This window comes from Colius striatus, chromosome 1 (genome assembly GCF_028858725.1).
Source record: "Colius striatus isolate bColStr4 chromosome 1, bColStr4.1.hap1, whole genome shotgun sequence".
NCBI classification, from domain to species: Eukaryota; Metazoa; Chordata; class Aves; order Coliiformes; family Coliidae; genus Colius; species Colius striatus.
This window is the reverse complement of record NC_084759.1, coordinates 121145719-121159655: the sequence shown is the minus strand read 5'-3', so window position 1 is coordinate 121159655 and position 13937 is coordinate 121145719. Positions and strand designations below refer to the sequence as shown.

At 43.8% G+C, this 13937-nt stretch overlaps 1 protein-coding gene across 1 annotated transcript in view; it reads left to right on the top strand.

The window, feature by feature from the left end:
• ARHGAP31 (Rho GTPase activating protein 31) overlaps positions 1-13937 on the top strand; it is a 63493-nt gene that overhangs the window by 35146 nt on the left and 14410 nt on the right. The window contains exons 2-7 of the mRNA XM_010207322.2: positions 1436-1538; positions 2051-2195; positions 8037-8119; positions 9475-9582; positions 11237-11382; positions 13125-13323. Of these exons, the coding sequence (XP_010205624.2) occupies positions 1436-1538; positions 2051-2195; positions 8037-8119; positions 9475-9582; positions 11237-11382; positions 13125-13323 (784 nt within the window). The remainder of the gene's footprint in view (positions 1-1435; positions 1539-2050; positions 2196-8036; positions 8120-9474; positions 9583-11236; positions 11383-13124; positions 13324-13937) is intronic.

Below are 13937 nucleotides of genomic sequence, written 5' to 3'. Positions count from 1 at the left end.
AAGTAATTACTGTCACTTTGTGACACTTTGTGTGCTCCTGCATTTGGATTAGCCACAAGAGGAGAAACATACAAGAAAGACCTCTTTACCTCCCTTGGTAGGAGTTGGGAGGCAGAAGGGCAGCATTTCCCTGACTGGGCTCAATAGTAGTGTGTCACTGAGATAGGCACCAGCCTGGGAGCCCTCCTCACCAGACCCTGTGTCCTCGGCCCCTTGGTCTGGGCAAGTCCACTCATGAGCTCTCTCAAGCCTCAGTGGCACCAATCAGAAATACAATAATGTACCAGCTGCCTTTCTTTCAGGCTGACCTTGGAGTGCTATCTTTGGAAGCTGCCTGGTGAAGCACTTGTTAATGTCATTATGGTCCTGAACTTGGAGCAGAAGACCTCAGGGAAGGTCCAGCCTGAGGCAACATCTCTGTAGTGTTGCAAAGATGCAGTAATAGCTATGCCTGCCCTTCCAGTCAAATGTATGGCTTAGCCTGTTTTCTTCCATCCAGCTTCCTGGTTGTACAGTGCAGCAGAGTCTGCATTACAGCAGGGAAATTTAACTTCTGCATTTACTGACGTTTGTGCCTATGGCTGTGTGAAGCATTGCATGAAATATACAGTAGTTTCTAGCACCTAATAAGGAAGGACTCTCTTACTGTTATTGTTATAGTTAGGGTTGTTATAGTACTAGGGACAGGGAGGCTTGGTCTGACCAAGAGGATGAGGGTTTTCTATACCTATATAATGAGGAAAAAATAAACATACATTGTGGATCCAGGTCTGAATGTAAATGTTGTGCCTCAGGCTCCTCACAGCTTTAAGGTTGGTTAAATTTTTGGCTGGTTATGTTGATGGAGTTCTTTTGAAGCCAATGTCAGATTTTGTCAACGTGCAGATCTAGTCAATATTTAAACTTTATACCCCCCTCTGTGGGAGTTTATGAGCACTAAACTGTGGGTATGTAGGCTTATATGGAAGTGTGAATGCTTCTCTGATTTTTATCCAAGCCAATCAGACCTTTTTGGAACGATTTAGCAAGGCTGGAGCTCTAGCTTGGGGAAGGGTCTGTTTCCAAAAGCTTATGCTTTATCTCATGCTTTCAAATAGAATGAAATAACTCCTTTTTTTCTGGAAAGGAAAGAAAAAGAGAGACACAGAAACCCTACCTTTCTTCCCACAATGTTTCAGTGACTTCAGGATCAGTCACCGTTTCATGTCAGTGAGTGTGGTATTGCAGAACCATAGCATATCCTCACTTTGCAAAACAGCTTTGGTCAAATTGTGGGGTTGAATTTTGATTTACCCCATTTCTCCGATTGCTGTACCCTTCATTGTGTCTGCAGAGAGCCTCTGCTGTTGTTCCATGAAACTGCCTCCTCTGTGGTGACTTGTGGAAGTTCTCAGTGTGTATTCACTCGGCCTCTTGTCTTGCTTTCCTCTCCTAGTACCTTACGTGCTGAAGAGCTGTGCGGAGTTCATTGAAACTCATGGCATCGTGGATGGGATCTACCGCCTTTCAGGAGTGACATCCAACATACAAAAGCTGAGGTAAGGGCAAACTGAGCGGTTGCCAGAGAGATTCAGTCACATTGCTCAGTACCTTTTTGCTGTTAGTCCCTCAGGCTTAGACTGAGGCCAACAGAGCTCTACAGTGATGCAGAAGAGAAACTGTCTCTGAAACTCATAGAAGGGAAATATAAAATTTCAGAGATTAGTCTATGACAAAGGAAAAAAGTCTCTCCCTCTGCATGTATTAATGGGAAAGGCCCGAAGGTTCTCAGCACAAATGCTGCGTCGTTTTATCTCGCTTCAAGATAAAGCCATCTCTTTATACCAGTTTGAGATCCACTCATGGGACTGTTAGGGAAACCAAGGGCCAGTTGAAACCTTGGGGTCTGATCTTGGGAGACAATCTGGGCCAGTAAGCAGAGACATTTCTCCTTTCCAGTTTGCTTTTTTTTTATTCTAGCTGTAAAAGAGTACTTAGGGTAGAGTACTGGGATGCTACAGCTGTTACTTCCCTACACTTCTCCTACAGTTACGTTTCCATATTGTTTCAGACAAGAGTTTGTTTCTGACCAATGCCCGGATCTGACAAGGGAAGTTTATCTGCAGGACATCCACTGTGTGGGGTCACTCTGCAAGCTGTACTTCAGGGAGCTGCCCAACCCTCTCCTCACTTATGAGCTCTACAAGAAATTCACGGTGAGACCTTTTGCTGTTCTTGTTCCTCCCCAGCAGTGTGGATGTGCTGCAAGTTCCTCCATGACAGCTGTTTGGAATACACTTCAATATCCTGGCTCCTGGTGCATCTATCTGTATAAACACTTCTCAGTGCTCTTCCTTCTCATCTTGCCCTGGCTCCTTTTCCCTGTCCTTGTTTCTTTTCCTCATTTTGTGTTTATTTCTCTCGGTTTCTCTACTTTTTCCTCTCCTTCATCTTTCTGTGTTTTTTTCACCACTTTGCTTCCCTGCTGTTATTCTTTCTCCTCACTGTGCACCTCCTCCCAGAATTACTAATTCTCTTTCTTGTCCTCATTACTATCCGTCACTAAGAGTCTTCCTTGTCACCTGGGGCTTGTGATCATAATCACAAAGGAGCGGTTTTCTCCTCCCTGTCTCTCTGACAGTCCCTGACACCTGCACAAACTGTTGCTCAGCACGTGTATAAAGCACCAACTTTTTGGCATCTGTAATATTTTTCACACTGTTTGTCCGAGTGCAAATGATGACACAGGTTATGCCAACTATGGCATATCAGGTCTATCATCATCATATCACAAATAGAAAAGGCAGAAGGAAAGTGGCAGCTGACCAAGAAGAAATTTCTAACCTTTTTTTAACAGCGATTATAATTCAAAAAGTAGTTACTTGATTCTGCAAAACAACCATAGATTATACGTGGGTACTGTTGGAGCCTAGAAGAAGACTGCAGGGGAGCAGAAAAATAAGAGCACAAAGCCTGAATTTTTAAGAGAGTTGTCTAATTTTGGTGACAGATAATATTTTATTAAAAGGTGGCACAGCAAGCTATGCTTGTTGTTAAGGTTGTCTGCTTCTTACTGCTCTAAATCCATTTTCAGTTGTTCATGACATCAACAAATTGAAATCCACTCATTCAGGCTGAAATCTTACAGGCCAGAGGTGTGAATTTTCAGCTAAAAGAATTCACCATCTTCTGAAAACAACTGAGGTGGAAGGATGGGAAAGATTGCTTTCTCAGAAACATCCGTCCTTTGTTAAAAGTTTTTGTCATCCTACTCTTTCACATTTGCTGGGAGGTGGAAGGGACAGAAATTGTCCAAAATGTCAGATACTGCACAGAAGTTTTGCAAAATCATGCCCAAATGAAACAGGAAGTGGCAAGCAAGCCTACCCAGCTTCAAGTGTTTTTGTCTGCATTGCCTCTATCCTGAATCGAGCACTTCCAAGAGGTGCAGCTATGGCACAGGAGACCCTGTCCATGGGGTCCACACAAGAAGAAGACACTCTCCAAAGACTGCCTGTGACCCGCTATGGGCAGACACATCTGTGCTGGCTCACTGTGCTGCCTGAGAGATGTGCAACACTATCACTGTCTTGTTGTTTCAGTGCCAAATTTTAGGATTGGTCTCTGTTTCAAGGTGACATACAGTAAAAACTTCAGTCAAAATTTTGAGCAGATTTGAAAAATCAACCTATGTCCTCGGGGTTTAGGGATTCTGAGGGTACGGAATAGGATCTCTAAACTAGAGCAGTCGGGATGAATAAGATCTTGAAAATACAGGGTATTATTCCACCATTCACAATAACTGATGAGTGTCATTTTTGTTGGAGCTATTTGGCTGGTGTCTTTCTGGCTATCTCTACTGATTTATGAAAGAAAAATGCTCTGAAGGAAACATGAAGATTTAGATGGAAACTTTTTTTAGGAAAGAATGTTTGCTGAAAAGTGCAGTTTTGAGATGATGACATGCAGATTTTCAGTAGATGTATTTGGAAAATAGTTTTATTCAAAAACAAGTGGAAAGCATTTCTGTAACAAATGCTTCTAAAGGAAATGTTTCAACATTGAATCAACACATCTAACTCTTAAATAAAACATCTTTCAGAAAAGGGTTAAACATCCCCAGAATCTCAACGATAATTTATTTCACTTGTGCTTGAGCGTGATGCTTTGGTTAACCTCCAACAATTGTTTTTTAGAAATCTTGTGCCAGTTTCCAAAAATGTTATCATTTTGGGTTGACCTAAAAGGGATTTGTATTTTTTTTTTTTAATCTCTGGCTTTTTGCTTTGTCCGCTCAGCCACAAAATCCATTATTCACGTGAACTTACTCAGTAGGGATTTATAACGGGTAACCCAGCTGACAGGAAGCACAGTCAGATACAAGGAGGAAAGAAAGAAAAAAGGCCAATTCCCCAAGGAGCAGCAAAACTGCTAGTAGCGTGTGTATGTGTGGGGTGTCTGGACAGGGAACAGTGGCAGCTGTGCCTCGGCAGAAGGATGCTGGTAGGAGTAAAGGATGCATGCTAATCCCAGCCTGACTCAGTCAGAGCTGTCTCTGAGATGGGATAGGTTCCACTTTGAGTCATCACAGTGATTCAGACATTTGCGGCTAAGGAAAGTCAAATCCTTAATGAGTAGGGAGGGGTTGGTCATCATTTTGTCAAGTTCACAGATGTAATATCCATTCATGATCTCACTGGCTATCAGCTTTTGCAAAATGATGCCCTCTCACGCTCACCAGCTTGCCATCTTGTATCAGTGATGGATGTGTGTTTCACAGGATAGATAAATTGACTCTGCTTGGTTTGTTCTAGCCTGGACATAGAGGGACTGAGTATTCCATCAGAATGGATGAACCAGCTGTAAGAGGCCAAGCCTAATTTCTCTTTCTGAACTCTATTCCACTTGTTAACCAGGGCTTATGAATTGTGCACTCCCAGAATCATCAGTAAAAAAAAAAAAATCCTAAATGCCATGAATTTTTACTACTGTTAACAGACATGTAATAAATGAAGTTATTTGTTCTTTGAATTCTGTATTCTGCTGCTGTAATCCTGAGTTTTGGAGAGGGCCTCAGATTTCACAGAATCACAGAATCTTAAGGATTGCAAGGGACCTTGAAAGATCATCTAGTCCAACACCCCTGCCAGAGCAGGACCACCTAGATCAGGTCACACAGGAACTTATCCAAGTGGGTTTTGAATGTCTCCAGAGAAGGAGACTCCACAACCCACCTGGGCAGCCTGTGCCAGTGTGCCTCTTGTGTTCCAGTTTACATCCATTGCCCTTGTCCTATCACTGGACACCACTGAGAACAGCCTGACTCCATCCTCCTGACACCCACCCTTTATGTATTTGTAAACATTAATGACATCGCTCCTCAGTCCCCTCCAAGCTGAAGAGCCCCCACTTCCCTCAGCCTTTCATTATAAGGGAGATGCTCCACTCCCTTAATCATCTTTGTGGCCCTGCACTGAACTCTCTCCAGCAGCTCCCTATCCTGCTTGAACAGAGGGGCCCAGAACTGGACACAATATCCCAGATGTGGTCTCACAAGGGCAGAGTAGAGGGGGAGGAGAACCTCTCTCAACCTACTGCCTACAGCCCCTCTGATACACCCCAGGATGCCATTTGCCTTCTTGGCCATGAGGGCACATTGCTGGCTCATGCTCATCTTGCTGACCACCAGAGCAGCTGTTGTCCACATCTTACTGAAGATAATGGAGAGTGGTTTAGCAATGATAATTCACCAGCTCCCTCAGCACTTGCAGATGCACCCCATCAGGGGCCATGAATTTATGTACATCCAGAATCCTCAATTCATCTTTAACCCAGTCCCTAGCAATCAAACAGAAATCCTTCTTTAACCTGATTTCCTCTGGAGTCTGGGGCTCCTGAGGAGAGTCTCCAGCAGTACAGACAGAGGCAAAGAAGGCATTCAGTAACTCTACCTTCTCTGTATACTCTGTCACCAAAGGCGCATTTCAAAGGCAAAACACAAATGGGTCAGAAATGTGGCTCAGAGGTTTGCATGGGTTGTGACCTCAGAGAAACTGATATTCACTTGCCGTCTAGCATCATGTCTTTCAAATCTGGAAATGAAATATGGGAATGAAAATCATCACAGAGCAGAAGACGGACTATTTAAAGTTTGTATTTTCACTCTGTCTTTGGACAAGGCCTTTGTATGAAGTTCACAGGAGTTCTTATACTTAGTGTTTCTGGGATGATAGTAATAGGCTTATTTAAAAGAAAGAAGAGAAGAGAAGAGAAGAGAAGAGAAGAGAAGAGAAGAGAAGAGAAGAGAAGAGAAGAGAAGAGAAGAGAAGAGAAGAGGGGACAGGAGAGAAGAGAAGAGAGAAGAGAAAAGAGAAGAGAAGAGAAGAGAAGAGAAGAGAAGAGAAGAGAAGAGAAGAGAAGAGAAGAGAAGAGAAGAGAGAAAAGAAAAGAAAAGAAAAGAAAAGAAAAGAAAAGAAAAGAAAAGAAAAGAAAAGAAAAGAAAAGAAAAGAAAAGAAAAGAAAAGAAAAGAAAAGAAAAGAAAAGAAAAGAAAAGAAAAGAAAAGAAAAGAAAAGAAAAGAGAAAAGAAAAGAAAAGAAAAGAGAAAAGAAAAGCTGTAGTTGTGGGTAAAAATTGCTAGGACTTAACCTACCTTTAATTTGTGCAAAACGTGTCCGCATCTCATGTACACCAAACTAGTAAACCCAATTGTTTTTCTTTGGCATCAAACCAGTGAGAAGTTCAAACTAGAGGGCATAGATCTCAATTCCCAATGCTAGGGAATAAAACATGATTCATATTCATCTCTGGTCTTGAAGCTGGCAATGTTTACTTTGCTGGTGGTTGTACATGAGAAGCAGTCTGCTGGGAAAGGACAGTGACCAGAACAGAGATGACAGCATCATCAGTGTGGATGTTGTAGTGACTGCTAGGGGAAGATGCTTCTCTAATTGTGGCTGGTAATTTCAGGTTCATAATGTTTAAGCAACGGGTGGTTTGGGATGGGTTATTTGCTTCCTTTCCTTTCCTGGCAGTGCTGACGTCTGTCTGTAGGCAAAGCTTCTGCTGGCAGTGTGGGTCTCAGCATCTTTCTTTGAACTTGCTCCAAACTCCAGTGGCAGTAGGGTAGACAGGAGGTTCCCAGACAGACATGCATTGTTTGAACTAGCTGGTGGTTTATTCTCCCCCAGCACAAATACTGAAAGGGAATAGCTGAACAGACGATTGTCAATGCAGTAAACTCCTAAGAGTACAGACAAAATCTTATCATGGCTCTATAAGCTCTTAGTCTATGGAGTCTTGCTCAAGACCAAGGTGTATAACCTTGATTCTGTCTAATCTAGTCTAAGTATTTATTAATATATCTGGATAGGGATTTTGCTGAAGCTTCTCCCATCACAAAAGCGGCAAACTCTCAAAGAATTCCTATAGCTATCTTCATATGACAGACTAAAGATTGCTTATTTTGAAGAATATGGAAAAAGTATCGGAGAATCACAGAATCACAGAATGCTTGAGGTTGTATGTGATCCCCAGAGATAATCCAGTTGAATCCCCCTTCAAAGCAGGTTCACCTCGTGCACGTTACATAGGAACTGTTTTTGTAACATAGGGCTTGAAAGGCCTGCTTTACTTTTAATAGTTTCAGGGAGGGGGGAAGTGGCAATATTTTACTTTTTTCCCCATTATTTTCACTTCTCTCTTTCCCTCTCTTTCTATTCCATATATCATTGTCTGACTAAACCCAACAACAACAACAAAAAAAAAAGAAAATAATTGTAACTCCTGATTGACAATCTCAGTCCTTCAACATGCCTCTCCCCAAAACATTGACCACCATGTCCCAAAGCGTGAGGGGGAAGTACCGAGACGTGAAATAACAGTGAAGCAAACATCTGCTGTGTTGGGAACACAAAGCAACTGCTTATACCAGTAGTTCTATAAAGTAACAAGAGAGCATTCCCTCTGAGACAGGCTGTCTTATGTGACCCTCCTTATCCCTTTTCCTTTTCCCCTGAGTCTATTGCCAGGGTGGACTGTTCCCTTATATCTCCACAGGAAGCAGTATCACGCTTCCCCGAGGATGAGCAGCTGGCACGAATTCAAAATGTCATCCAGGAGCTCCCACCATCGCACTACAGGTGAGAGAGTGTCCACCAAGGTGCTGAGGAACAGTGTGATGACACTCACTATTAAGGAACGTTGCCTGAAATAACACTGGAGTTAATTTCCAGAAGTCGATTTCCAAACCCTGACTCACCATTTCCAAATCTGACAATAGTTTATCCGTCATTTAAATACCATTGAACAAACTGTTGTTAGAAATTGAATAAGTTCTCCTTCATCCTTCAAGTCAATCATCCTCCTTCCCCAATTACGACACCCGTGACACCCTTGGCCTAGGTGTGGTGAGATGATCTGCTGGAGGTGCTTGAGCAAGAGCTAAGCCTTCAGCCTTTGCAGAATCCCACTCCTTCTCCCATTTGTCTGCTCTCCCCTTCACACTCATCACAATGAGGATTTATAGAATCACAGAATCATTTTGGTTGGCAAAGACCTTTAAGATCATGGAGTCCAACCACTAACCTCACATTGCCAAGCCCATTACTAAACCATGTCCCTCAGCACCTCATCTACCCAGCTTTTAAATATCTCCAGAGATGGTGGCTCCACCACCTGCCTGGGCAGCCCCTTCCAATGCTTAATAACCCTCTTGGTGAAAAAGTTCTTCCTAATATCTAATCTAAACTTCCCCTAGTACAACTTGAGCCCATTTCCTCGTATCCTGTCATTCATTACTGGGGAGAAGAGAGTGACTCCCACCTCACTACAACCTCCTTTCAGTTAATTGTACAGGGTGATCATGTCTCCTTTCAGACTCCTCTTCTCCAGACTAAACATCTTCACTTCCCTCAGCCACTCCCCAGCAGACTTGTTCTCCAGACCCTTCCCCAGGTTTGTTGCCAATCTCTGGACACACTCAATGTCCTTGTAGTGAGGGGCCCAGAAGTAAAGAAGAACACAGTATTCAAGCTGTGGCCTCACCAGTGCCAAGTAAAGGGGACAATCACTTCCTTGGCCCTGCTGGCCACAATATTTCTGATACAAGCCAGGATACCATTGGCCTTCTTGGCCACTTGGGCACACTGCTGGCTCATATTCAGCTGACTGTCAATTAACAGCCCCAGGTCCTTTTCTTCAAGACAGTTTTCCAGCCACTCTGCCTCAAGCCTGTAGCTTTTGTTGCTACCAAGAGAGATTATTTGGTTCATGCCCCATCCTTGGCCACCCCAGAGCACAGTTGTTCAGATGTTCACTGCCATCCCGTACAAATGCTGGTGCTGTACATTCTCTGCGTCCTGTTGTGCCATTGCAGACACTGTCTTTTTTGAGGAGGGACTGACTGACACTGGGGCTGTGTTTGAGCCTTGCTGTCCTGATAGGCAGGCATCAGTCACTTGATACATTTTTCTTTCTTCATGTGAAACCACTGCAGAACACTGGAATACCTGATCAAGCACCTGACTCATCTGGCCTCTTTCAGCAACATGACCAACATGCACACCAGAAACCTGGCCTTGGTGTGGGCTCCCAATCTTCTCAGGTACAGTATAGAGTCCTCTCATCCAGACCACCATGCTGAGCATCAAAAACTGTACCAGCACCTGAACTTGGAGACCCTGAGGGAAATGCAAAGACAGGGACAAGCAGAGCAACTGAGGGGAAGAGTAGCGCAGAGCAAACTGCTTTTTAAAAGGAGGAAAAATTCTTCCAGGTTGAATAATCTGAGGTTTTACTGCCAGCATCCAAGGAAGCCTGTGGTTTTGTGTGTTTCTTATAATGAAAAAGTTGTTATTTGCAAGTTGAGCACATTGATTTAAAAATGAGAAGTTAGCTCATCACTGTGGAACGGAAATGACATTTCTGACTGTGCCAATGCTTCTGCAGCAGGGCAGTGAGAGACAGCAATGCTCAGAAGGAAGGGCAACAGGGCAATAATAATACAGCCCCGTGTCCACATCTGCTTGAGCAAAAGTGGGATGGCAGTGGGATGGCAGCTACTGTCAGATCTCAAGACCATCAACTAGTTTGTCTCAGATGAGATGCAGGCAGAAGCTTGGCTGATACATTATAGAGGTAAGCAGAACAAGAAAAAAAAAAAGTATCTGGAAAAAACCCACACCAATATTTTGCATCTTGTTTAAATTCCATTGTTCCATGCCCACGCCCAGGGCATGTTCTGTCCAGGACTGTAGTTGGACAGAACAGAAGTGATGACAAAGCTTGTATGGGGAGCCCTGGGCTACCAGAAGGCAGGAGGGAGGGACATTGGCTAGAGAGGTACAAGTTTGAAAAGCATTCTCTAAAGAGTTATCTCACTCTTTAAAATCACAAAACAGGCAGAACAGGTTCTGAAAGTGAATCAAAGTGTTGTCTCTATTGAATATCACAAAGTGGGCCTTTACTGAGACATTTTCATTCCAGCATCTGTCCTTGTAAAAGAAAACCTGAAGTCTGTTTCCTTTTGCAATCTTTTCTAAGTGCAAGTCCCAGGAAGGTAAAAGAAAGGAGCAAGCAATGCAACTGCAGTCTCCTTACGTGGTTATCCTCTTGGCAAAGCCCCAAACTATTATCTAACACGCCAGTCATTAACTTTACAAAGGATCCATTGCCCAGAGATAATTTCTTCAGCAACACTTTGGCATGTCAAGATAAGGAATGTTTCTTTACTGAGAGCAAGAGTGAGAATGTGGGAGTGCAGGGGAGTAGAGAGGAGACTATGAGGGCACATGGCAAAGCATTGAGAAAATTGGCATGGGAAAGACCTGAGCAGGGTTCTAAATTTCACCGAGAGATGATTGAAGCATTGATGAGAGACCTGGAAGTGGTATTTGAAGGCACTTGTGTTGTCTTGCAGGCCCAGTTTTGAAATAGCTAAAAGAGGAGCAAGGAAGGAGAAGAATGGAGTTTGAGAGTGATGGTTTTATCTACTGATGAAGTATGTAAAAAGCTAAGTAGGGAAAATAACACAGGCAGGAAAGAACATAACAGAGGTTGCAGAGAAAATGCAGTTAAGAATTTTTAAGAGTGGAAAAGCAGAGAGAAGATGAGGGCCTGTAAAGGAAAGTGAGCAAGAGGTACAGCAAGAGTGAGGGAAACATTCCTGTTCCAAGTCTTGCAGGAAGAAAGCTGCTTTTTCTTTCCTAGGGGCCATGTGTGGCAACGATGGCTACTAGTATACCTCTTTCCTCATGCAGGTCAAAGGAGATTGAGGCAGTTGGCTGTAATGGAGATGCAGCTTTCCTGGAGGTGCGAGTACAGCAGCTGGTGATTGAGTTCATCCTGAATCATGTGGATCAGATCTTCAACAACAACAGAAAAGCCAGCTCTGCAGACAGCATTGGTAAAAAGCTTCCCAAATCACTCCACATGTCACTTGCCATGAAATCCAGCTCTAACTGTATCCCCTTCAACTAATATTTCAACCATATCAACCCTTACCGCCTTTACAGACTCCCCCAAAGACATCTTGAGCCCAGTCCCTCAGTAATCTTGTCCTTTCACTCCTACTCCATTTTCTTTTTGAATATTAGACTCCTTCAGCGTGCTCCCACGTTGCTCATCTTTTTACATGATCTCACCTGATGTAACACTTCTCACAAAATGAAGACCACCTGATTGCTTCTCAATTCTGGTCTAAGCTTTCTCTCTAAGCCCATCAGCCACAGTCTCAGTTCTTTTCTCAGGCTACTCCAGTTAAAACTGCTCATACCAATGATACCTGCCCCGCAGCCATCACATCCACCCAAGTCATAGGCCACGCTGCTGGGATTAAACTCAAGCTTTAAGTGTTTTAGAACACTTAAACATAAGTGTTCTATAAACTTATGTCTTGTACCTGGAAACATTTTATAAGAGATTTATTTTTTTTTCCTGGGACATCAACAGTTTCCAGAGATGCTAATTTTGTCATTTAGTGATGTGTTTGTTGTCAAAATGCTTTAAAGTCTGGGAATTGAGAGGACTTGTATTCACAGTGACATCATATAATTTCGGAAATATTAATCTTTCTGTCAGCTTGTCTGGTTTGCCTTTGCCTTAACACGTGGCATTCTCCTGTTAGTCTGACCCTGGATCCTATATTTCCAATGTGGTGCCCTCCATGGCATGTTACACTTCTGCTCTGCCAGTGTGGGTGACATTCCTATTCCCTCGTTTATGCACTGGCAGAAGGCACAGAGTGAGGAACGTCTTCCATACTGCCTTAAGCACTGTTGGAAAACATTGGGTTGTAAATCTCAAGGCTTCTGGTTGTACTGCAGGTCACTGGCCCAAGTTTGTCAAGTTCTGAACAACACTGGCCTTTAAGAGTCATATAGAGTCATGAGAGGAACACCCTGATTGTCCCAGCTGATTTTTTAGTGGGAAAGTGCCCCTTCATCCAGCACCTCTCCACAGACTGTAGCTTGCACCTTGCTTCAGCAATAGGGCTAAATACTGAGTAGATTCCAGAGCTTGTGCTTCCCTCATGCATGCTGAAGTGGGCCATTGAGGAGAGGGCTGTTACTAGGGTGACATATGGCAAGCTGGGCTTGCCGCTGCCCATGTAAACAGATATCTTCAGTTCACAGGGCTATTGGTCAATCTGCTGTCTGTAGCCCTGAAATGCATTAGGAAGATAAATCAATGCTGGTTTTTAGAGTGATTCCCCTTCTTGGCACAAGATAATGAGAAAGATGTAGAAGTAAGATAAAGAATTAGACACCAAGTTTGAACTAGGGACCAAGCTACTCCAAACTCTGGGGAGGGGGGGGGGGGGGAGGGGAGGAAGGAAGGAAAGAAACAAGGATGGAGGAGAAAGGGGAATGTGTGATGGTTTTCAGAGACACATCTTTCATGAAGTGTCTACAGCAGAGGTTGCAAGACTGCGCAAAGCAGCCTTTGGCTGGCAAGCATGGTCCCTGCTGGGAATGCACTCAGATGGATAAGGTTGCTGGGGAGATGGAAGAGTTATCTGACAAAAAGCCTCTCTCCATCCACGTGCCACTCCTTTCCTTGCTCCGCAGGAGGTGTTTCGGTCAAATAAGGACATGAAGTTCTCGTCTCTCCTCACCCCAGGCTGGAATGCATTTTCTTGTTTTTCAGAGAGCGCATCAGTTGTCAAAAGTCTGACCCTGCCCTCAGCCTCCCTGCCGATGAAACTAGTGAGCCTGGAAGAAGCACAGGCACGGAGCCTATCTGCCTCCCACCCTGCTCGGAAGGAGAGGAGAGAGAACAGTCTGCCTGAAATTGTCCCTGTAACTGGGTCTCTCTTCCACACAGTTGTTGACCTCCCTGACAGCAAGTAAGTGTCAGGAGGAGTGTAAAGTGCAATAAAAACAGTACAGGCTCCCCAGTGTGATAGGGAGTGAGACTTTTGTTAATGTGATACTCCCACACCTGCACACATGAATCTGTAGCCACCATCAAGAGCAAATGCCATGCCCTTCTCAAAAGAGACACAGCTGCTCTGGAGAAGCATTGCATTTGCTGGTTCATAGCTCCACCAATCCTCATCTCTCTGTGAGGGCAGAACCTTGCAGATCTCATGAAGGGGGAATTAATTATCTTTGCATCCCTTTGCCAGCTCAGGATTCTATATGTCTATATGTGGGCTGAACGTGGAGCAGGTCCAGACACAGCTCTCCTATGAGTTCTAGCTGCTGGTGGCTGGTCCATGCTCATCTGGAGGCATTGACCTGCTCAGCTTCATTGTTCTACAGATTCCTCTGCAGTCATAGCCAAGGAGTAAGACAAATTTGTCACACTCCTGGAGAGATATTTACATGGTGGCACCTTTGCCACCTATGATTATGCCAGGAGAAGAACTTGATTTCAGCTGAGGTTGCTGCAGTTGCTGGCACTGTTGCCCAGCATAAATATTTATCTACTGGTCTATCTATCTGTTAATATATGGCC